At 41.1% G+C, this 24,515-nt stretch overlaps 1 protein-coding gene across 4 annotated transcripts in view; it reads left to right on the forward strand.

Annotated features, from left to right (window-relative positions):
• Window positions 1–21,261, forward strand: part of OXNAD1 (oxidoreductase NAD binding domain containing 1) — a 55,876-nt gene extending 34,615 nt beyond the window's left edge. For 2 of the 4 annotated variants that reach the window (XM_060011517.1, XM_060011518.1), the window contains 5 exons: window positions 4,839–4,980; window positions 18,427–18,669; window positions 19,416–19,524; window positions 20,197–20,347; window positions 20,811–21,261. In XM_060011517.1, the coding sequence (XP_059867500.1) occupies window positions 4,839–4,980; window positions 18,427–18,669; window positions 19,416–19,524; window positions 20,197–20,347; window positions 20,811–21,009 (844 nt within the window). In that variant the 3' untranslated portion in view covers window positions 21,010–21,261. Of the gene's footprint in view, window positions 1–4,838; window positions 4,981–18,426; window positions 18,670–19,415; window positions 19,525–20,196 lie in introns of all 4 variants that reach the window. The other 2 variants (XM_060011519.1, XM_060011521.1) reach the window with 1 other exon arrangement.
• The last annotated feature ends 3,254 nt before the right edge of the window (window positions 21,262–24,515 follow it).

Raw genomic sequence — 24,515 nt, forward strand, 5'->3', positions numbered from 1 at the left:
AGTGATTAGAGGAGCAAGATTAGAGAAATAGGACTCTTCCCCCCGCCACCCGCTGGCAGGGCAGCTGTGCTGTAGACGTATATAGAGACGGCCTCACAGCCCTGACTCGCAGGGCCACGCTGAGGAAGTGCTGCGTTCCTTGGCATCTTTGTTCAGATGGTGTCCTCCTCCACTGCTTGTCTGATGAGCACTGTCTTTCAGGACTCCTCAGTGAAGTCCTTCCTAATTCCTCCACCCCTAGTGGAATTGACTACTTCTTCCTCGCCTCCCCTCCCCACGTCCCACCCTCCAAGCAAGTTTTTTTTTTTTAAGTAAAGCAGCAGCTTTATTAGTATTTGCCTGAGAAAATCAGGATCACATATGTTGGAGCTAAGAAGAAACCTATACTAAGTACAGGTACTTCCAGACAGATCTCAAATGATGAGCGTTTTCTCTCTGCCAAGCAGAGTTTTTCATAGCCCCATTAATCGTGTTTATTTGTTAAATTTCCTCCCACTTGGGAGTTTTTTGAGGGTAGGAACCAAGACATACTTGCATCTTTACCTGCAACACCAACCCCAGTGCCTGTTCATGGTGGGCAGATGCCGTCTGTCGCGTTTGCCGAGTACGGTAGCTGACGGCTAAAGCATTGTCGTTCGGCTGTGGTTTGTGTGCCTGCTCTGTGCTGGGCCCTGGGGCGGGATGGGGCTGCCTGGTGTGTCACATTGGATGTGGATATGTGCGCTTCACTACAGAATTAGGTCTTTTCTCTCTGCTCTTCACGTACTCACTCATCTGGTTGCTGATCCTGCAGAGGGCATTTTTAAAGGGGTGCATGTGCGCGCGCTTGTGTGTTTAAAACTTAATTCTTTCTTAGAAAGATGTTTTATTAAATACGTATTGTACATATTTTCTTAAGTCCATTCAGATGAGGTTCTTCTGTAGCATTTCATGAAGGAGTCCTTTTAAAGGCAAAGGGTTTCCAGAGTTACTAGAGAAGAGGGACACCTGAGAGAAAGGTCTTTATCAACATCAAGCAGCAGAGGGTGCTATAGTTCAGGAGATAAAGCAGCAAAAGTAGCTCAGAGATTAATTTTTTTAAACACAGAAGCTATGGAGATGCCATTTACCTCTTCTCTGAAAGCATATAGCAACTGTTAATAAATGTTAGCTATAGTCTTTTAAAATTTGTATCTTGTCTGAAATGGAAGGGGAATTAGAATATTCATGGGAAAGAAGGAAGTGAATAAATGCGAAAACAGCCTGGGGACCTTTTCTGGAGCACTTCCAGTCCAGAACTGGTTTTCTAAGACTATAAAAAAATGACCAGATATCTAAGGCCAGAGATGAGGAGAGAACATCTTTTAAGGCCATACATAGATCAAATCAGGAGAGAACATCAAGTGCTTTTCGTGTAAGCCTGCTGGTAGGGAAGCAACTGGAGGGAAATGATACTATTGCTTTTTTTTAATACTGTTGCTCTTTGATGGCTGAGAAGCAGCTATATTGGATATTTGAGTTTTCTGGACATGGAGATGAGAATTTCCTGTGGTCCCAGTTTCTAAAGAGTTTCCCTTTCCTTGGTATGTGACTAGATTTGTTGCATTTCCTAGAATCACCCCCCCTGCCCCCCCCCTCCAAAAAAAGTTTCTGTGGCATGGAATTCAATTCAGTAGAAGAACTCACAAGAGTTCTCGACCACAGGAGAATGGTTAGAAGAGAAGAAGGAAAATGAGACTCTTGGAACTTAGGAGCCCGCATCAGCCTGTTTAGTTTTTCAAATGCCAGTGAAAGAGTGTTTGTTGCCATTTTTTTCCCCATACTTTTTAAAAACTTTTATTGAGATATACTTTACATATCATAAAATTCACTCATTTAAAGTGTACAATTCAGTGATTTCTAGTATATTCACAGAACTGTACAGTGATCAATCAGCCCAGACAAATTTTAGAATGTTCTCATCATCCCAGGAAAAAACTCTGCACTAATTATCATTCAGTCCCCATCCTCACCCTCTTAGGCAACCACTGTTCTACTTTCTGTCTTTGCAGATTTGCCTCTTCTGGACATTTAATATCAATAGAAATATATAATATGTGATCTTTTTTTGTGACTGGTTTCTTTAACTTAACATAATTTTGTTGTTCATCGATGTGGTGGCATGTGATCAGTATTTAATTCCGTCGTGTGGATGTACCACATTTTGTTTATGCCTTCATCAGTTGATGAATGTTAGATTATTTTGAGACTTTTAGACTATTATCAATAATGCTGCTGTGAACATTCATGTACATGCTTTTGAGTGGACATATATATTTTTTTCTCTTCGGTATATACCTAGGAGTGGAATTGCTGGTCACATATGTTTAACATTTTCAGGCACTGCCAAATTGTTTTCTAAAGTGGCAAGACCATTTTACATTCCCATCAGCGATGTGTAAGGGTTCTGATTTCTCTGATCCTTGATATTGTCTTTTTGATTAGCCATCCATCCAAGTGAGTGTGAAGTGATAGCCCATTGTGATTTTGATTTGCCTTTCCCTAATAACTAATGATGTTGAGGATTTTTCATGTACTTATTAACCATTTGTATATCTTCTTTGGAGAAACGTTTGTACAAATCCTTTGCCCATTTTTTACTTGAGTTGTCTTTTTATTACTGACTTGTTAAGAGTTCTTTATATAATGTGTATCCAAGTCCCTTATTAGATACATGATTTGAAAATATTTTCTCCCATTCTGAGGGTCATCTTTTTCTTGATGGTATCATTTGTGGCACAAAGTTTTTCATTGTATGCAGTCTAGTTTCTCCATTTTTTCTTTGACCTTTGTGTTTTAGTGTCATTTCTAAGTATCTGTTGCCATGAAGAGTTACTCCTGTGTAAGTCTTCTAAGAGTTTATAATTTTAGCTTTTATATTTAAGTCTGTGATCTGAGTTAATGTTTGTATATGGTGTGAGGTAAGGGTCCAACTTTATTCTTTTTGTGTGGCTATTCAGTTGTCCCAGCACCACTTGTTGTTTGTTTGTTTTAATTGAAGTATAGTTGATTTACAATGTTGTGTTAGTTTCAGGTGTACAGCAAAGTGATTCAGTTATTTATATATGTGTGTGTGTGTGTGTGTGTGTGTATGTGTATGTGTATACACACACACACACACACACACACACACACACACACACACACACACATATATATTCTTTTTCAGGTTCTTTTCCCTTATAGATTACTACAAAACCAGCACGAGTTGTTGAAAAGACTATTCTTTTGCCATTGAATTGTGTTGGTATTGTTGTTGAAAATCAGTTGACCATAAATCTAAGGGTTTATTTGTGGATTCTCAGTTCTTTGCCATTGATATATATGCCTGTCCTTACACCAGTACACAGTGTCCTCATTACTGTAGATTTATAATAAGTTTTGAAATCAGAAGGTATGAATCCTCCAAATTTATTCTTCTGTGATTCTGGGTTCCTTGAATTTCATATCAGTTTTATGATCAACTTGTCAGTTTCTGCAAAGAAACCAGCTAGGGTTTGATAGGTATTGTATTGAATCTGTAGATCTTTGGGCACTAATGCCATCTTAACAGTGTTAGGTCTTCTAGTCCATGAGCATGAGAAGCCTTTCTGTTTATTTAGATCTTCTTTGATTTTTTTCAACAATGTTTTGTAGTTTTCAGTGTACAAATCTTAAACTTCTTTTAAAGATTATTCCCAGTTATTATTTTATTCTATTATAAATAGAATTATTTTTCTTAATTTCACATTTAGATTGTTCATTGCTAGTGTGTAGAAGTAAAATTGGTTTTTATTACTGATTTTAAATCCTGCAGCCTTATTTGAACTTGTTTATTAGTCTAATATATTTATAGTAAATTCCTTGGAATTTTCTATATACAATATTAAGTCATCTGCAACTTCTTTCCCTCCAATCTGGATACCTTTTATTTCATTTTCTTGCCTAACTGCTTTGGCTAGAACCTTTAGTACAGTGTTGATTAGAAGTGGTCAGAGCAGACATCTTTGTCTTGCTTCTGTTCTTAGTGGGGAGGTTTTTGGCCTTTCAAGGTTAAATATGATGTTGGCTGTAGATATTTTATAGTTGCCTTTATCATGTTGAGGAAGTTCACATTTATTCCTTGTTTGTTGAGTATTTTTATTATGTAAGGGTATTGAATTTTGTCAGATGCCATTTTTGCATCTATTGAGATGATCACATGGGTTTGTCCTTTATTCTGTTAAGTGGGTTTATTTCATTGGATTGATTTTCATATGTTAAACCAATCTTGTATTCCTGGGGTTTTTGCATCTATATTCACAAGGGATGTTGATCTATAGTTCCTTTTCTTGTGATAGCTTTGTCTGGTTTTGGTATCAGGGTAACTGACCTCATAGAATAAGTTGGGAAGTGTTCTTTTCTGGGTTTTTTGGAAGTATTTGTGAAAGATTAACATTAATTCTTCATTAAATGTTTGATAGAGTTCACCAGTGCTGCCATCTGGACCTATTCTTTTCTTGTGGGAAGTTTTAAAATTACTAATTCAATCCATTTACTTATTATGGGTCTGTTCAGATTTTCAGTTTCTTCTTGAGTCCAGTTAGGTAATTTGTGTCTTTCAAGGAATGTGTCCATTTCATCTGAGTTAGCTAATTTTTTATCTTATTCATAGAATTCCTTTATAATCTTTTTTTTTTTTTTTTGGTGAGGTTGGTGATAACGTCCTATCATTCATTCTTGATTTTAGTAATTTTATTTGTTTCTCCTTTTTTCTTAATCTAGTTTGTCAGTTTTGTTTACCTTACTACCCACTTTTAAAATTGCTTCAACAATAGTCATTTACTTGCCTTTCCTTTTAGGGTTGACTTCTTTATCCCAGGAGTCTCTGTGGTTGGTGGGTTCTCAATATGCTCCAGCCCCAGACTGCTAGAACAAGAGAGAATGATAGAATTGGCAGTGAAATACACAAACCACCCTCCTGCTCTCTGGATCCACAATCAGGTGAGCAAACCTGTGTTTAAACTGGGAGATCTGGGATCTCTGTCTCCCACAGAATTTGTGTTCAGCTCACTTAATCCACCTAAGAAACCTAGGCTTGCATGAAAAGGGTAGAAGCTCACAAAGAGCTCCCCTCCATCCAGAATTCAGACTGTAGCAAGGTTAAAGAAGCAGAACCTTTTTGATGCACTAAGGATGATGCAAAGATACTTTGGGGTCTTGAAATACCTTCTGGGTCACCAAACAGTATTCAGTTGAATGCTGCTTTAGGATTAAAACATTTTTACTTCATATGTACGTTTTTGGAAATTGGCTCTGTGTGTGTCTTGTAATTGGTAAATCTATAAATCAGATTATTTTGTCCTGACCATCTTAAATGAAGAGAATTAAGCTAATCATTCTCTCATTATTTGGAGAGGAAACAATCTCTGATTACGTACTTCTCGTGCCCAGTTGAGCACTGCTAAACCTGTGGTGCCACTGCCTCTCCATTTCAGTCTCTGGAGAGCTCTTTACATGTGATTTTGAGAAGGAGTCCACATTTGCTGCTAATAATTCATTGTTCATCATGGACCTCAACACAACCCTATGCTGCTGTTCATTACCTACTAGAACTCTGATAACAAAGAGTGAGCTAAGAACAGATCAGTTATTTGTCTTCTTAGTTTTTGACCTTTATCTTTTTTTTAACTGCCATCCCCTTCACTTCTAGAGTGTGCCTTCTATATTTACCAACAACCTCCATCCCATCTCAGGCACTTGCTTATCCCCTTTACCAAAAAGGAATGTGCTATATTGCAAATATTGTAGATACAAATAAACTGATTTTAAAATTTATATGGAAGAGCAAAGGAACTAGGGTAGCAAAGGAAGTAGGGTAGCAAATTTATATGGAAGAGCAAAGGAACTAGGGTAGTCTTCTTTTGAAAAAGAAGACTAACAGGGGAGGCATCACATTACTCAAATTTAAGATTAAAATAAAGCTACCGTAATAAAAACAGTGTGGTATTGGTGAAGGCATAGACATATAGATCAATGGAACAGATTAAAGAGTTCAATAGACCGGCACACATATGGCCTTTTGATTTTTGACAGGTGCTAAAGAAATTCAATGGAGAAAGGATAACCTTTTCAACAAACAGTGCTGGAATAGTTGTCTATCCATATGCAGAAAAAAGGAACATTGACTTAAATCTCATACTTTATATTCAGAGGTAACTCAAAATATATTGTAGGTCTAAGTAAAGGTTTTAGAAGAAAACACTGGATATATTCTGAACATCAGGGTAGGCAGATGGTTCTTAGACATGACACCAAAAGCAAGATTCCTAAGAGGAAAGATTTATATATCGGACTTAATCAAAATTAAAATTTTTTTTCTGCAAAATACACTATAACAGAATTTTCAAAAAGAAGCCACAGCCTAGGAGAAAGTATTTGCAAATTAGATATCCAACAAAGGACTCATATCCAGAATATATAAAGAACTTGCAAAAGGCAGCAAAAATAAAACAAACATAATTTTTAAATGGGCAAAGGATTGAACAGATGCTTCCCTAAAAAGGACATAAGGATGGCAAATAAGCAATGAAACAATGGTCAGCATCATTAACCATTAGGGAAATGCAGATTAAAACCATATATAGTGGGATACCTCTACAGACCTATTAGAATGACTAAAATTTAAAAGATCGACAATACCAAGTGCTGCCAATGATGTGGAGAAACTGGAACTCTTATATTGCTTATATTGTTAGAAGGAAAGCAAGATACTACAGCCATCCTGGAAAATATTTTGGCAATTCCATATGAAACTAAATATACACTTACCATAATACCCAGCAGTACCACTCCTGGGTATTCATCCTAGAGAAACAAAAGAATTGTCCATATAAAAACCTGTACATGAATGTTTTTAGTGGTTCTATTCATAATTGTCAAAAACTAGAAACAACCAAAACATCCCTCAGCAGGTGAATGGATAAACTGCGATATCAATACATTCATACAGTATACAGGCAGACCTTGTTTTACTGCGCCTTACTTTACTGCACTTTGCAAATAATTGTGTTCTTTTACTAATTGAATGTTTGTGGCAACCCTGCCTTGTCAGATGATAGTTAGCATTTTTTTTTAACAATAAAGGTTTTCTTTATATGAAGAAATTTTTTAAATTATAGTTGGGCTTCCCTGGTGGTGCAGTGGTTGAGAGTCCACCTGCCGATGCAGGGGACACAGGTTCATGCCCCAGTCTGGGAAGATCCCACATGTCACGGAGCGGCTGGGCCCGTGAGCCATGGCCACTGAGCCTGCGCGTCCGGAGCCTGTGCTCTGCAACGGGAGAGGCCACAACAGTGAGAGGCCCACGTACCGCTAAAAAAAAAAAAAAAAAGTATAGTTAATTTACAATGTTATGTTAGTTTCAGATGTACAGCAAAGTGACTATATACATATATATGTGTGTGTGTGTGTATGTGTGTGTATATATATATATATACATACATATATATATATATTCTTTTTCAGATTCTTTCCCATTATAGGTTATTACAAGATATTGAATATAGTTTCCTGTAGTATATAGTAGGTCCTTGTTGTTTACCTGTCTTATATATAGCAGTAGTATATGTATGTTAATCCCAAACTCTTAATTTATCCCTTCCCCAGCTTTCCCCTTTGGTGGCCGTAATTTTGTTTTCTATGCCTGTGAGTCTATTTCTGTTTTGTGAATAAGTTTTTTTGTATTATTTTTTTAGATTCCACATACAAGTGATATATGATATTTGTCTTTGTCTCGTTTACTTCACTTAGTATGATAATCTCTAAGTCTATCCATGTAGCTTCAAATGGCATTATTTCATTCTTTTTTATGGCTGAGTATTATTCCATCATATATATATATATACCACATCTTCTTTATCCATTCATCTGTTGATGGACATAAGGTTGTTTCCATGTCTTGGCTATTGTGAATAGGTCTGCTATGAACTTTGCGGTGCATGTATCTTTTCAAATTAGAGTTTTCTCTAGATATGTGCCCAGGAGTAGGATTGATGGATCATATGCTAAGTCTGTTTTTAGTTTTTTAAGGAACCTCCATATTGTTCTTTATAGTGGCTGCACCAATTTACCTTTCTACCAACAGTTTGGAAGGTTGCCTTTCCCCACACCCTGTCCACCATTTATTTGTAGATTTTTTGATGATGGCCATTCTGACTGGAGTGAGGTGGTACCTCATAGTCGTTTTGATTTGCATTTCTCTAATAATTAATGACATTGAGCATCATTTCATATTCCTTTTGGCCATCTGTATGTCTTCTTTGGAGAAATGTCTGTTTAGGTCTTCTACCCATTTTTTAATTGGGTTTTTTTTTGATATTAAGCTGTATGAGCTGTTTGTATATTTTGGGCGTTAATCCCTTGTTGGTAGCATTGTTTGCACATATTTTCTCCCAGTCCATAGGTTGTCTTTTTGTTTTGTTTATGGTTTCCTTTGTTGTGCAAAAGCTTTTAAGTTTAATTAGGTCCCATTTGTTTATTTTTGTTTTTATTTCCATTACTCTAGGAGATGGAGCCAAAAAAAATATTGCTGAAATTTATGTCAAAGAGTGTCCTGCCTATGTTTTTCTCTAGGAGTTTAATAGTATCTGGTCTTAACATTTAGGTCTTTAATCCACTTTGAGTTTGTTTTTCTATATGATGTTAGAGAATGTTCTAATTTTATTCTTTTACATGTAGCTGTCCAGTTTTTCCCGTACCACTTAGTGAAGAGACTGTCTTTTCTCCATTGTCTATTCTTGCCTCCTTTGTCATAGATTAATTGACCATAAGTGTGTGGGTTTATTTCTGGGCTTTCTGTCCTGTTCCATTGATCTGTCTTGTGCCAGTACCATACTGTTTTGATTACTGTAGCTTTGTAGTATAAAGTATTTTTTAATTAAGGTATGTACATGGTTTTTTTAGACATAATGCTACTGTACACTTACTAGACTAAAGTATAATGTAAACATAACTTTTATATGCATTATAAATGTAACTATTATATGCACAGCAACCAAACAATGGCTGTGACTCACTTAATTGTAGTACTCGCTTTATTGCTGTGTTCTGGAATCCAACCTGCAGTATCTCCCAGGTCCACCTGTATTTGTTAATTAAGCAGTAAAAACAGATCAACTGTTGATGCACAACACAACTCAGGTGAATCTCAGGGGTGTTATGTTGAGTGAAAAAAGCCAGTCTCAAAGGTCCCATACATCTCATGTATGCCACAATCTGGAAGGCAGAAATACAGTGATGGAAACGTGGTTGACAAGGGATAGGGTGGGGAAGGGTGTGAGCAGAAAGGGATAGCATAGGGGAGTTTTGGGGGGGTGATGGAACTGTTCAGTATCAATTTTGGTGCTACACTTCTCTATGTTTGTGTTAAAATTCATAGAAGTGTACAACAACAAAAAACTGTTACCGTAAAGATAATGTAAAAAATAAAAGATTTCTAAATCTACAGCAGCATAAAAAATATTCTTCCTATGGTTTACATGTCAGGTTGTATCTGTTTACACACATTTCTAGCTGCTTGCCTTAGCATTTCCATTGTAAATGTATCCTGTCACATTTCTACCCTGCGACCTTCTGAGTCCTTCCTTTGGTGTGGCCTCCGCTATCTCATTCCTTTTTATATTCTCTTTGGATTTTCCTCCATCACTATCTCCAGGTTGCATCCTGAGTTGTTAAAGTATGCCCTGAGGGTGGGACCAGCAAGGTGTCCATGTGCCCCGAGCTCAGTGCTAAAAGGAGCTTAGCCATCTGGGCTCCTAGTGCCACGTGCCCCCTCCAGTTGTTGGCCGCCTACGTGACCTGGACCTGTTCCTGGGTCATAGCTCCCTGCTTGGTTTCATGGCTCATTGGCATTTCAGTGAAGGAACTTATTCCAAGAGGCTGTAGAAAATCTCCAAGTGGCATTGCTTGAGTGCACATCCTAATTGTATTGCCTGCTCCACTTTGCCCAGTGGGAGTTGCAAACAGCCTTTATGAAGTCAGATTTTTCTTGGAACCATTCTCAGGTGTCTGTTTTCCTCCTGAGGATTTGTCTTATTAAGCTATTAGAGTGGACAATAGAGGCACGTGAGTGTCTCGGTGGCAGCAGGCTGCTGTGTTGGGACATGGAATAAAGTGCCATAAATGTCTTCCTTTATTTTCTCTGCTTTGGCTCAAGCTCCTGGTAGGGTAAAGGGTTGTAGACAGCTATTGTGTGCTGGGCGCCAGTTGCAGTGGAAAAGTTGTTTATTTCAGAAGTAGAAAATCTATATCCAAATTAGATACATTGCCATGTAATTGAAGGTAATGTCCCTTTACTCGCTTCCATTTTATACTCTACGGCACTTTGAGTCTCGTGTTCATGCTACCCTGGCAGTTTTTATTGATCAACAAAAGACAAAGATGGCTTTTGATTCTTTCCAGATGCTAGCAAATTAGGAGATAGATCTACTGAAGATTATTTTGTCACTAAGGAGACGACAGGCTTCTTGATTATTATCTTTCTCTGGGACGTATTTTCTTGACAACTTAAGGGTTGAAAATGCTCTGGTTTCTAAAAACAGTAACCTAAAGGTTTTGTTTGGTGTCATTACTAAGCACTCTGAAGGTGACCATTGGAGGGAATTATTTCTGTCTTGTTTCTTAGTCTCTTTTACTCTTAGATTCTTAGAGATAAAGAGAAATGTACAGGCAAGAAGGAGAGGAGGGGAGAGAGATTAACTCTGCTGTCATCATTAGACAGAGCCTCCACAGATTTCTGTTTTCAAGACTTGAAAGGGAAGAGCATTTTAAAGCACTTTGGAAGACAGTGTAGCAATTCCTAGATTTTAGTTATTCCTAAAAGAATGCACCCTTGCTGCTAATTTCTTCTGTCAAAAATGAAAACCCATGTACCATCCTTCATGTAAAAATCTCCTGCATCTTTAAAATAGTTCAGATGGGGTTTTTTTTCCCCCTCAGAGAAAGGATTTCCATTCATTTAACAGTTCTTGACCAAAAAGGACCTGTTCTGTGAATTCACATAATTCTCGTTTTTTCTTAGATTTTCTCTAAGTTTAGTTCTTTAAGTTGTAGAGCCCCAAATTAAATTCATATCAAAAAGTACTTACTGTGCACCTGTCAGGCAAGGCACCAGGTGAGCGCTCAGGGTTGGTCTTCAGAAAGTGCCTGAACTGAGGGAGTCGACTCAGTTGACTTGTGTCAAGAATGCTCCTAGTATAAATGATTTCTTTATTCCTAAGTTCTGTTTTTTGGTGACAGGGAAGAAGGAAGCAGGCACCCCCTATGTTTTTTCTTCTGTGACAGCCACATGACCAAAATACCCTCCATGTAGTGCTTGCTGCCAGCAGGGGTTCCCCCACAGTGTCATGCAATGCCCACAATGGCCCTGGGGTTGAGCAGGACAGGGGCTGGAACCCATTTTCCAGGTGTGGCAGCAGAGGCTGAGAGGAGCGAAGGGACTTGCTGGATTTCATAGGGGCTGTGATTAAAAGTCAGCTTTCTGACTCCTAGATCAGTGTGTTTTTATCCAAATTAAGGGTTCTCAACACTGCTGGATCCAATGCCCCCTTTCATTTCTGAAATGAAATTCAAAGTTAGTATATACATAGGTACATACATTAAATAAATACATTTAAAATATAACACAATTCTCTAAATACAATACAAAGGAGAAATAAAGGAAAGTAATCCATAATCAAAGACTGTATTTCAGTGTATAAATGGTGGGACATGTCTAAACTAGAAGGTAGAATGAGGTAGGCAGTTTGCTGTTCCTCAGTGTAGGATCACCGTGAATACACGTATACAGATGCAGGTGGTGCAGGTGTTTCCTGGCAACAGAATGACCACACATACGTGCTGTACACTGGGATGTGGTTCTCCAGAATAGTGAACATGTTTGGTAAATTTCTGGACACAACAACGTACAATCTACATGGCAGTGACATTCTGGAAAATTCAGACCACGTTAGATCCAGGCAAACAATACTTTGACTTGTTTTTGTTTCTGGGTTTTTTGGGGTTTTTTTTTTGGCAGTATGTGGGCCTCTCACTGTTGTGGCCTCTCCCATTGCGGAGCACAGGCTCCGGATGCGCAGGCTCAGTGGCCATGGCTCACGGGCCCAGCCGCTCCGTGGCATGTGGGATCTTCCTGGACTGGGGCATGAACCCGTGTTCCCTGCATCGGCAGGCGGACTCTCAACCACTGTGCCACCAGGGAAGCCCTCTGTTTTTGTTTTTTTTACAGCAGGTTCTTATTAGTTATCCATTTTGTACACGTCAGTGTATACATGTCAATCCCAGTCTCCCAATTCATCACACCACCACCACCCCCCAGCCCCGCTGCTTTCCCCCCCTTGGTGTCCATACGTTTGTTCTCTACATGTGTGTCTCAATTTCTGCCCTGCAAACTGGTTCATCTGTACCATCTTTCTAGGTTCCACATATATGCGTTAATATGCTATATTTGTTTTTCTCTTTCTGACTTACTTCACTCTGTACGACAGTCTCTAGATCTTACCATGTCTCTACAAATGACCCAGTTTTGTTCCTTTTTATGGCTGAGTAATATTCCATCGTATATATGTACCACATCTTCTTTATCCGTTTGTCTGTCGATGGACATTTAGGTTGCTTCCATGTCCTGGCTATTGTAAATAGTGCTGCAGTGAACATTGGGGTACATGTGTCTTTTTGAATTATGGTTTTCTCTGGGTATATGCCCAGTAGTGGGATTGCTGGGTCATATGGTAATTCTAATTTTAGTTTTTTAAGGAACCTCCATACTGTTTTCCATAGTGGCTGTATTAATTTACATTCCCATCAACAGTGCAAGAGAGTTCCCTTTTCTACACACCCTCTGCAGCATTTGTTCTTTGTAGATTTTCTCATGATGCCCATTCTAACTGGTGTGAGGTGATACCTCATTGTAGTTTTGATTTGCATTTCTCTAATAATTAGTGATATTGAGCAGCTTTTCATGTGCTTCTTGGCCATCTGTATGTCTTCTTTGGAGAAATGTCTATTTAGGTCTTCTGCCCATTTTTTGATTCGGTCGTTTGTTTTTTTAATATTGAGCTGCATGAGCTGTTTATATATTTTGGAGATTAATCCTTTGTCTGTTGATTTGTTTGCAAATATTTTCTCCCATTCTGAGGGTTGTCTTTTAGTCTTGTTTGTAGTTTCCTTTGCTTTGCAAAAGCTTTTAAGTTTCATTAGGTCCCATTTGTTTATTTTTGTTTTTATTTCGATTACTCTAGGAGGTGGATCAAAAAAGATCTTGCTATGATTTATGTCATAGAATGTTCTTCCTGTGTTTTCCTCTAAGAGTTTTATAGTGTATGGTCTTACATTTAGGTCTTTAATCCATTTTGAGTTTATTTTTGTGTATGGTGTTAGGGAGTGTTCTAATTTCATTCTTCTACATGGAGCTGTCCAGTTTTCCCAGCACCACTTATTGAAGAGAGTGTTTTTTCTCTTGTATATCCTTGTCTCCTTTGTCATAGATTAGTTGACCATAGGTGCATGGGTATATCTCTGGGCTTTCTATCCTGTTCCATTGATCTATGTTTCTGTTTTTGTGCCAGTACCATATTGTCTTGATTACTGTAGCTTTGTAGTATAGTCTGAAGTCAGGGAGTCTGATTCTTCCAGCTCCGTTTTTTTCCCTCAAGACTTCTTTGGCTATTCGGGGTCTTTTGTGTCTCCATACAAATGTTAAGATTTTTTCTAGTTTTGTAAAAAAATGCCATTGGTAATTTGATAGGGATTGCATTGAATCTGTAGGTTGCTTGGGAAGTATAGTCATTTTCACAATATTGATTCTTCCAATCTAAGAACATGGTATATCTCTTCATCTGTTGGTGTCATCTTTAATTTCTTTCATCAGTGTCTTGTAGTTTTCTGCATACAGGTCTTTTGTCTCCCTAGGTAGGTTTATTCCTAGATATTTTATTCTTTGTGTTGCAGTGGTAAATGGGAGTGTTTCCTTAATTTCTCTTTCAGATGTTTCATCATTCATGTATAGGAATGCAAGAGATTTCTGTGCATTAATTTTGTATCCTGCAACTATGTTGAATAATAGCGGTGAGAGTGGATATCTTTGTCTTGTTCCTGATCTTAGAAGAAATGCTTTCAGTTTTTCGCCATTGAGAATGATGTTTGCTGTGGGCTTGTTGTATATGGCCTTTATTATGTTGAGGAAGGTTCCCTCTATGCCTACTTTCTGGAGAGTTTTTATCATAAATGGGTGTTGAATTTTGTCAAAAGCTTTTTCTGCATCTATTGAGATGATCATATGGTTAATATGGTGTATCACATTGATTGATTTGCGTATACTGAAGAATCCTTGCATCCCTGGGATAAATCCCACTTGATCATGGTGTATGATCCTTTTATGTGTTGTTGGATTCTGTTTGCTAGTATTTTGTTGAGGATTTTTGCATCTATATTCATCAGTGATACAGGTGTGTAATTTTCTGTTTTTGTAGTGTCTTTGGTTTTGTTCTGTTTTTTTGCGGTACGCGGGCCTCTCACTGTTGTGGCCTCTCCCGTTGCAGGGCACAGGCTCCAGATGTGCAGGCTCAGCGGCCATGGCTTACGGGCCCAGCCACTCTGCGGCATGTGAGATCCTCCTGGACCGGGGCACGAACCCGTGTCCCCTGCATCGGCAGGCGTACTCTCAATCACTGCGCCACCAGGAAGCCCGTATCTTTGGTTTTGGTAACAGAGTGATGGTGGTCTTATAGAATGAGTTTGGGAGTGTTCCTTCCTCTGCAGTGTTTTGGAAGAGTTTGAGAAGGATGGGTGTTAGCTCTTCTCTAAATGTTTGGTAGAATTCACCTGTGAAGCCATCTGGTCCTGGATTTTTGTTTGTTGGAAGATTTTTAATCACAGTTTCAATTTCATTACTTGTGATTGGTCTGCTTATATTTTCTATTTCTTCCTGGTTCAGTCTTGGAAGCTTATACCTTTCTAAGAATTTGTTCATTTCTTCCAAGTTGTCCTAAAATTTTATTGGCATAGAGTTGCTTGTAGTAGTCTCTTAGGATGCTTTGTATTTTTGAAGTGTCTGTTCTAACTTCTCCTTTTTCATTTCTAATCCTATTGATTTGAGTCTTCTCCCTCTTTTTCTTGATGGGTCTGGCTAATGGTTTATCAATTTTGTTTATCTTCTCAAAGAACCAGCTTTTAGTTTTATTGACCTTTGCTGTTGTTTTCTTTGTTTCTATTTCATTTATTTCTGCTCTGATCTTTATGATTTCTTTCCTTCTGCTAACTTTGGCTTTTTTGGTTTGTTCTTCTTTCTCTAGTTCTTTTAAGTGTAAGGTTAGATTGTTTATTTGAGATTTTTCTTGTTTCTTGAGGTAGGCTTGTATTGCTATAAACTTAACCTCTGAGAAATGCTTTTGCTGCATCCCATAGGTTTTGGATCATTCTGTTTTCATTGTCATTTGTCTCTAGGTATTTTTTTGATTTCCTTTTTGATTTCTTAAGTGATCTCTTGGTTATTTAGTAACGTATTGTTTAGCCTGCATATGTTTGTGGTTTTTACCATTTTTTTCCCTGTAATTTCTAATCTCATAGCATTGTGGTCAGAAAAGATGCTTGATATGATTTCAGTATTCTTAAATTTACTAAGACTTGATTCGTGACCCAAGATGTGACCTGTTCTGGAGAATGTTCCGTGCGCACTTGAGAAGAAAGTGTAATCTGCTGTTTTTGCATTGAATGTCCTATAAATATCAAATCTATCTGGTCTTTTGTGTCATTTAAAGCTTGTGTTTCCTTATTAATTTTCTGTTTGGATGATCTGTCCATTGGTGTAAGTGAGGTGTTAAAGTATTATTGTGTTACTGTTGATTTCCTCTTTTATAGCTGGTAGCAGTTGCCTTATGTATTGAGGTGCTCCTGTGTTGGGTGCATATATATTTATAATTGTTATATTTCTTCTTGGATTGATACCTTGATCATTATGCAGTGTCCTTCCTTGTCTCTTGTAACGTTATTTTAAAGTCTGTTTTACCTGATAGGAGTATTGCTACTCCAGCTTTCTTTTGATTTCCATTTGCATGGAATATCTTTTTCCATCCCCTCGCTTTCAGTATGTGTCCCTAGGTCTGAAGTGGGTCTCTTGTAGACAGCATATATATATGGGTCTTGTTTTTGTATCCATTCAGCGAGCCTGTGTCTTTTGGTTGGAGCATTTAATCCATTCACGTTTAAGGTAATTATTGATGCGTATGTTCCTATGACCATTTTCTTAATTGTTTTGGGTTTGTTTTTGTGGGTCCTTTTCTTTTCTTGTGCTTCCCCCTTAGAGAAGTTCCTTTAGCATTTGTTGTAGAGCTGGTTTGGTGGTGCTGAATTCTCTTAGGTTTTGCTTGTCTGTAAAGCTTTTGATTTCTCCATTGAATCTGAATGAGATCCTTGCCGGGTAGAGTAATCTTGGTTGTAGGTTCTTCCCTTTCATCACTTTATATATGTCCTGCCACTCCCTTCTGGCTTGTAGAGTTTCTGCTGAGAAATCAGCTGTTAACCTTATGGGAGTTCCCTTGTCTGTTATTTGTCATTTTTCCCTTGCTGCTTTCACTGATTTTTCTTTGTCCTTAATTTTTGCCAATTTGATTACTGTGTGTCTTGGCGTGTTTCTCCTTGGGTTTATCCTGTATGGGACTCTCTGCACTTCCTGGACTTGTGTGGCTATTTCCTTTCCCATGTTAGGGAAGTTTTCGACTATCATCTCTTCAAATATTTTCGCGGGTCCTTTCTCTCTGTCTTCTCCTTCTGAGACCCCTGTAATGCGAATGTTGTTGTGTTTAACGTTGTCCCAGAGGTCTCTTAGGCTGTCTTCATTTCTTTTCATTCTTTTATCTTTATTCTGTTCCACAGCAGTGAGTTCCACCATTGTGTCTTCCAGGTCACTTATCCATTCTTCTGCCTCAGTTATTCTGCTATTGATTCCTTCTAGTGTAGTTTTCATTTCAGTTATTGTATTGTTAATCTCTGTTTGTTTGTTCTTTAGTTCTTCTAGGTCTTTGTTAAACATTTCTTGCATCTTCTCTATCTTTGCTTCCATTCTTTTTCCAAGGTCCTGAATCACCTTTACTATCATTATTCTGAATTCTCTTTCTGGAATGTTGCCTATCTCCACTTCATTTAGTTGTTTTTCTGGGGTTTTATCTTGTTCCTTCATCTGGTACATAGCCTCCGCCTTTTCATCATGTCTGTCTTTCTGTCAATGTGGTTTTTGTTCCACAGGCTGCAGGATTGTGGTTCTTCTTGCTTTGCTGTCTGCCCTGTGGTCGAGTTTTTTTGTAAAATGATTTAGGGTCTAGTCTCAGATCGTGCCAAACCAGTTTTCACCTGCATGTACGTCCCATGGATCTTTTAGAAGTCTGTGCAGGGCAGCCCTGTGCATCACAGAGACTGGTGTGCCGCCACACCAGCTCTCTGACTTAAAAGCCCTCATTTGCCTCATTTGCTGATTTCTGTGCTGTAAATACTCCCACAGTTGCTGGCATCCAACTACCAGTAGAAACTGGCCCACACAATTCCTGCAGATTTAACCATCCGCTTAGTAGGAGCCAGCTTCTGGGCACCACTGACTTCACAGGACATCTGGTGTCTCTGGCCCTGCCCTCTGAATGCCAGTTGGATTCCCCAAGTCATCATGACCTGAAAAAAGTGTCACCACAGATTTCCAAAACACCTCCATCAGGGGCAGTACCGCCCCCATGGAGAACCAGTGCGTTCAGCTCTGATGGTATCCCTGGTGTAAGTGACCTCACCCAGTTGTAGCTGCTTTACCTGGGTGGGTGTGATTGGTACTCAACCCCTAGGCTGGAACCTCTGGCTGCCTGTTCTGCTCCAGGGAGAAGCTGACAGCACTGAGCAGGACCGCAGTGCTGGCCTCAGCCTGTGGAGCAGCCTGGCTGTTCCCTGCTGGCGGCCAGGAGGAAGCCTGGGGACCCACGCTCCTCAGCCCTGATGAGCCCAGGGTAGCCCCATCCCGCCTCTCAGCTCCAAGGCTTTAATCAGAGCACAGGTGCACAGCTCAGAAAAGGACACTCATACGTCAGGGCTGTCCCCTGGGCCCAGTGCCTCTCTGCACAACCCAGTTAGTTCAGCGCCTGAGAAGTTAACAAACGGCAGGATTCCTGAAGCGAGCCTCCGTTTCTCAACACCAGAGTGGCTGTGCAGCCTGCATCATGAAGGTGGAGGAGCACATGGCCTGTATGAGGCACAGGTGGGATCAGTTCACGGCCCTGCGAGAACTGAGAGCAAGCTGTAAAAATGGCCCTAAAAACTGACCAGAATATAGGAGGTGGATGCCCTCTGCTTTCCGAAGGAAGAACATGGTTTAAGACCTTTGCTACACAGCATTAAAGGCTCGTTTCTCTCCCCCCTCAGTGTACACTGGACTCGGAAGTGGCCATGAGAGTGGGTGGAGAGTTCTTCTTTGACCCTCAGCCTGCAGATGCCTCTAGAAACCTTGTGTTGATTGCGGGAGGAGTTGGAATTAACCCTCTGCTTTCCATCCTGCGGCATGCAGCAGACCTCCACAGAGAACGGGCGAACAAGGGACGTGGGTATGAGATTGGAACAATCAGACTGTTCTACAGCGCAAAAAACACCAGTGAGCTCCTATTCAAGGTAAGGGAGGAGTGTGTGTCCCATAGCTTGCTGTGAGCAGACTCGCATCATGGTATTAGTGTCCACGGACCTTTCTTGTCTCTATTCTGTCTTCTCTGCAATAGTTCAGAAGCTGGAAAGGCTGAATCATGTTCAAATGAGGCCCAGGACAATTTAAAAAGCTAGTGCTGAGGAGGCTCCCAGTGCAGTGACAGGAGAGGGCAGGGCTGGGGGCTTGAATCAGGAGGTGGACGAGCAGGAAAGTCAGCGTGGCGCTGGGGTTCCCCAGAGAGTCACGAGGACTACGGGTGGGCTCAGATGGCACAGGAGTAGGTGAGACCCAGCTGGGTATGTGAAACTCCCAGCGGTTGCATCTGTGGAAACTAAGTCCATTTGACAGGAGAGGCGTTTCACTCTGGGTTGCTTTGCAGCTGCAAGGATGAACAAAAGAACAGAAACAGTTAAAAGACACAACTGTGGTCAGTGAAACTGCTGCTTAATTGCCCACGCCTGAGAAAAAGGATAAAGAAAAAACTCCCGGAGAGTTAGTAATATGCTTGTTAGCATATTCAGATTTCAATTAAAGCCAAATAGCCCTCTGTACTCTGAATGCTCTGGTCTGCTCGGCTGCAAACAATATCTCTCTAAGTAGAGAGCGGAGGGGCAGACGTGTGTGGAATGGCATTGGAGGTTCAGTGTCCCTGGGGGTGCACATCTGTTTTGATTTTTTTAAATTGTAGTGTGACCAAATATGTTTGACATTCCAGAAAAATATCCTTGATTTAGTAAATGAATTTCCTGAGAAGATTGCATGCAGTTTGCATGTTACAAAACAGACTACACAAATCAGTGCAGACCTCAAGCCGTACATCACGGGTGAGTCCCCTAAAGATGTTTTGACTGTATCCACACCGTTATTTTGTGGATGTGCCAGTTGGTTGAGTGTAGATGCTTTATTGCTGGGAGTTGCTGGCTGGGAATGTCACTACTTGGGGAATTGAGAGACGATTCATCATGGAAAAATACGGAGAGGTTAGTTGGATTTACTTATTATATACAGATCTCCTGCTGCCCATATTAAAATTTATTTTCTACATTTTTTAGGGGACCTTTGCGTCACCGCCGTAGTATGCATACAAAGAATTATACTCCGGCTTTGACTGAATCAATTCCATTTGCCATTAGTAGTAATTTAAATTTCTCGTGGTTTCCCCTCCCTGGGAGGAGTTCTCACAAAGCAGTTTATTTACTTTGCTGAAGGCAGTTTTGAATCTCTCCCAAAGATCAGTATGCTCCCTGGCCCTGTCTGGTGAGTGCATTAGGATCAGCTGCCCTCATTGCTTGCCGTGGATTCAGGAAACCTGGAGACGAGCTCTCTGCTTGGGTCCGGCCGGACACCAGCAGGAGCCAGCATGCTGATGACTCAGGACGCGACCCACTGAGCTTAGTTACTGAAAATAAACACTGTTGCCGAGTTGTGGTTAGTCCTTCCTCTTTTCAGTACAGACACGTCTGGCTTAAATTGGTGTTTATTCTGTTTTTTGGTAGAAGGAAGAATAACGGAGAAGGAGATAAGATACCATATTTCAAGAGAGACCTTGTTCTACATTTGTGGCCCACCTCCCATGACAGACTTCTTCTCCAAGGAACTGGAGAGCAGCCACGTTCCCAAAGAGCACATCTACTTTGAGAAGTGGTGGTAGGGGGCAGGCGCAGGTGCAGAAGGGTGGGATGGAGGTCCACGAGGACAGGGACAGACAGTACACTCTGTGATTCGTGGTGGATGAATTTACCTCTACCCAGTCTTAGTTTTTAAGGCTGTGAACTCAGTGACCGGTTGGAGAAACAAGAAAAACCAGCTGACAGACTTAAATGATAAACTTGTTGCAAAAACTTCATTGATTAAACTGATTTTCACTACGTTGACTTTCTTTTATGAATAACTGCTTGATTATCTCATGATGTACCTTGAATTGGTCAATAGGGATTTTCTTTCCCCTTAAGGGAAAAAAAGACATAGACTTTTATTCAGTCATATGAAAATATGGTTTTGTGTGTGAAATGTAGGCTATCTTTAAATTATTTGATAACAACCTATATATCTTATGTTGAATAAATTTAAACATAATTTCATTTGAAATGCTTTATATTTAATGTCTTAGGGACTTCCTTGGTGGCACAGTGGTTAAGAATCCACCTGTCAATGCAGGGGACACGGGTTCAAGCCCTGGTCCGGGAAGATCCCACATGCCATGGAGCAACGAAGCCCACGTGCCACAACTCCTGAGCCTGCGTGCCACAGCTGCTGAAGTGTGTGCGCCTAGAGCCCATGCTCTGCAACAAGGGAAACCACTGCAGTGAGAAACCTGCGCACTGCAACGAAGAGTAGCCCCTGCTTGCTTCAACTAGAGAAAGCCCGCGCGCAGCAACGAAGACCCAACGCAGCCAAAAATAAATAAATAAAAATTTAATGTTTTAGTTTACCTTATTGTTGCCTGCAGCCTTGCTTCTTCAGAAGTTGGATTTGGAAATAGAAAATTATTAGGAAAACTGCTTTATGGAATTGAACATCCAGCATATTTGCTTCATGTTAATAAACAACCTCAGTATGTATCCTAATTGTTAGTTTCTTCTCAGATGAAACCTTTCCTGGGGTCTGTGTCTTTGGCCACCTGCCTCAGTGCTACACGTGGGAGGCGGCTTCTTGTTTGGGACAAAGGCAAGGATGACTGCCGTGTTCCCTGTTGAATCTGCCTTTAGTGGCTCGGCTGGCTGGCTATAGAAATGTGCTTAGGATTGATTAGGGGGTACAGAGCCAATTCCAAACCCTGTTCCTCTGCCTTTTATTTCATTCCTTTGCCAGGGTTGTTCCTGGCACAGCAGCTTTTCACATACCTGTTGAGTGACTAAAAGAAAGCAACTACCGTTTAATCCCTTGCTAAGCCTGGGGTTGGGAGGTGGTCCCCAGGATGCATGGACAGAGTGGAGAGCATCGTCCTAAGGCTGCTCTGGTGGAACTGCTAGAAAGCAGACTTGACTTCTTATCTCTGTTTAGAGTTTAAAAAATCTGAAATAAGTCCCCAGGCTCAGGCCAGGCCCTCCTTTCTGTGACAGGCAGTCTCGGACCATGGCCACTTTCCTGGAGAACCCCATGAGGTAAAGGGGGGTCCGGGAAGAAGGGCAGACCAGAGCCGGAATGCAGGGGTCCGTGGAGAGGATTCTGTTCTCCAGCTGATGAGAGGGCAGGAGACCCTTTCTCCTCTCTGGGGTTGCAGGTCTCACGGGGACTCCAGGACTTAAACACATCACTGACTTATGGGGTCTGGCGACGGCTAGCATCACCATTCTAGCCTCTGCCCTGTTTTGAATTTTGTTTTAAGCAGGAATCATTTGTCAACTGTTTCAATCCCAGATTTGAATTCCGTAGGAGGAGAGGGGGACCCTTGACCCGACAAGAACAACAGAGTCCGTTCAGGGCAATGATCGTCACCATTTCAGAGGTGAGGGGAACATGAGGAGCTCTGACCTCCCTAAGGAGCCTGAGTCACCCGTTGGCCCCAAAGTGTCCAGGCCGAGGGCTGGCCTTGAGGGCGGAGCATGCTGAGGTTCAAGGGCGTGAGAGCACCGCAGGGCCCTTCTACCCACTGGCCAGGGCAGCTGGTAGGGGGGGGACACCCAGCTACCGAGAGGGAGTCCGCCCCAGGCCTTTCTGTGTTGGGAGTGGAGGTGCCGGGGAGTAGCTTCAGTGTGGCATGGGACAGGGGCCTGTGTGCCCGGTGTTGTGTCATAGAGCGAGGGCCACCCGTCCTGGAGATCCCAGCTCTGCCCGCCACCCTGCCAGACACTGTCGCCATCTGTAAATCGCTGAGGGGCCAGGTCATGACCTTTGCCTAGACTGTAGCTCCTTCCAGCTCTGTTCTTTCTGGTGCCAAGCGCTGAACAGTATATCTGGTCCACTGGTCAAGGATGTCCTTTTGCCCTTGCTTGCTGGGCCAGTGAGAATCTCTTTGGTCCTCAAATTAAGTCCAGCCAGGGTGACTTGGAATTTATAGTGTAGTGGCTGAGATGTCAACTGGAGAGAGCCTGTGAGCCAGGCTGCTTGGGTTCAGATCTCAGCTCTGCCATGTACTGGGTAGGTGACCTGGAGCACGTCACTGACCTGCGTGCTGCCTCAGTTTGTGATTACACACACGTGGGCACATAACGTGCCCCTGCATGTGAAACGGAGGGAATAATACCCCCTCCCTTGTAGCGCTGTTATGGGGATTAAAGGTGATGAAACATGAAGTGCTCGGTAGAGCAGTGCATGAGTGTGAGTGTGTTAGTACTTTGCTTTTCCTCATCCTATTCAGGAAGGATGTAAGAGGCTGGATGGCGCGGGTTTAGTCCACCTGCCTGTAACCTGCACATGGTAGGGCTCTGTCTTGTTCAGCGCTCATTTTGGCACATGGTAAGTACTTAGTAGGTACTTCTTACATGGGTGAGAGGACCTGCCCAGAGCTGATGGGCTGTTTTAAAGGCATTCTTAAGGATCCTTCTGGCCTTATGAGTTTGTGAAAGGATGTTTCTTCTTGGGACATGAGACCCTTTCAGAGTCTACTCAGAAGGTAGGTTAAGCTGATGTGTGAGACTTTCTCAAATTTTGTGTTAGAATGAACGCTAATGCTCACCAGAAAATGGATCAAATACCTTGGCCTTTCCCAAATAGTCTGCCATTAAAGGGGCTTTCTCTGAGGCACAGGGCACTTCCTCATCCGCAGAGTGTCTTTAGGTGGACGTGGAGCTCCGAGATAAGGATGTTCCCTGGGACCCTGTTTCTGGTCAGTAGCCCCTACTCTGAAAGAAAAAAAGAAAAAAAAAAAGGTCTTACGAAAATGTTCAAAGATACACCAAAGTAGACAAGACAGTAGAATTATACATCCATCACCCAGCTTCACTGATTACCAACATTCTGCTGTTTATTTTTGTCTGCCCTCAACGTCATTGTGTTTTGATGTTTCAGGAGTATTTTGAAGTAAATCCTAGAAATCATATCATGTCACCTGTAAATTCTTCAGTGTATAACAGCCATGTCACCTCAATGTGACCACCATGCCATCATCACACTCACCACAAGTAACAGTGATTCCTTAATATCATCAAAACAACCTTCCTGAGTTCTTTTCCCCCCACTGCCTCAAAGTCCACGTGTTGCAATTTGGTTGATATGTCCTTTGAGCTTCTTTCAATCCACGGTCCCCTCTCCCCACCCCACACACATATCCATAGACATTTCATTGAAGAAACTGGGGCATTGGTCCTACAGACTTTCCCACATTGTAAACCCAGCCTACTGTATCCTCAAGGTGTCATTGAACATCACCCTGTATCCTCTGTATGTCACATAAACTGGTAAGGAGATCTAGAGCTCATTTAGATTCAAGATTTTGTTTTTCTTTTGCAGGACTACATCGTAAGTGGTGTTATGTATTTTTTTTTCTTTTAAGAAGATGTTGAGGGTAGGAGTTTATTAATTTATTTTTGCTGTGTTGGGTCTTCGTTTCTGTGCGAGGGCTTTCTCTAGTTGCGGCGAGCGGGTGCCACTCTTCATCGCGGTGCGTGGCCCTCTCACTATCGCAGCCTCTCTTGTTGCGGAGCACAGGCTCCAGGCGCGCAGGCTCAGTAGTTGTGGCTCACGGGCCTAGTTGCTCTGCGGCATGTGGGATCCTCCCAGACCAGGGCTCGAACCCGTGTCCCATGCATCAGCAGGCAGATTCTCAACCACTGTGCCACCAGGGAAGCCCGGTGTTATGTATTTCTGTTGCATCCCAAGGAGGCACCTAATGTCTGTCCCACTTCTAGTGTTTTTAAGATTGATCAGTGGGTTC

This window comes from Delphinus delphis, chromosome 4, assembly GCF_949987515.2.
Source record: "Delphinus delphis chromosome 4, mDelDel1.2, whole genome shotgun sequence".
NCBI lineage: Eukaryota > Metazoa > Chordata > Mammalia > Artiodactyla > Delphinidae > Delphinus > Delphinus delphis.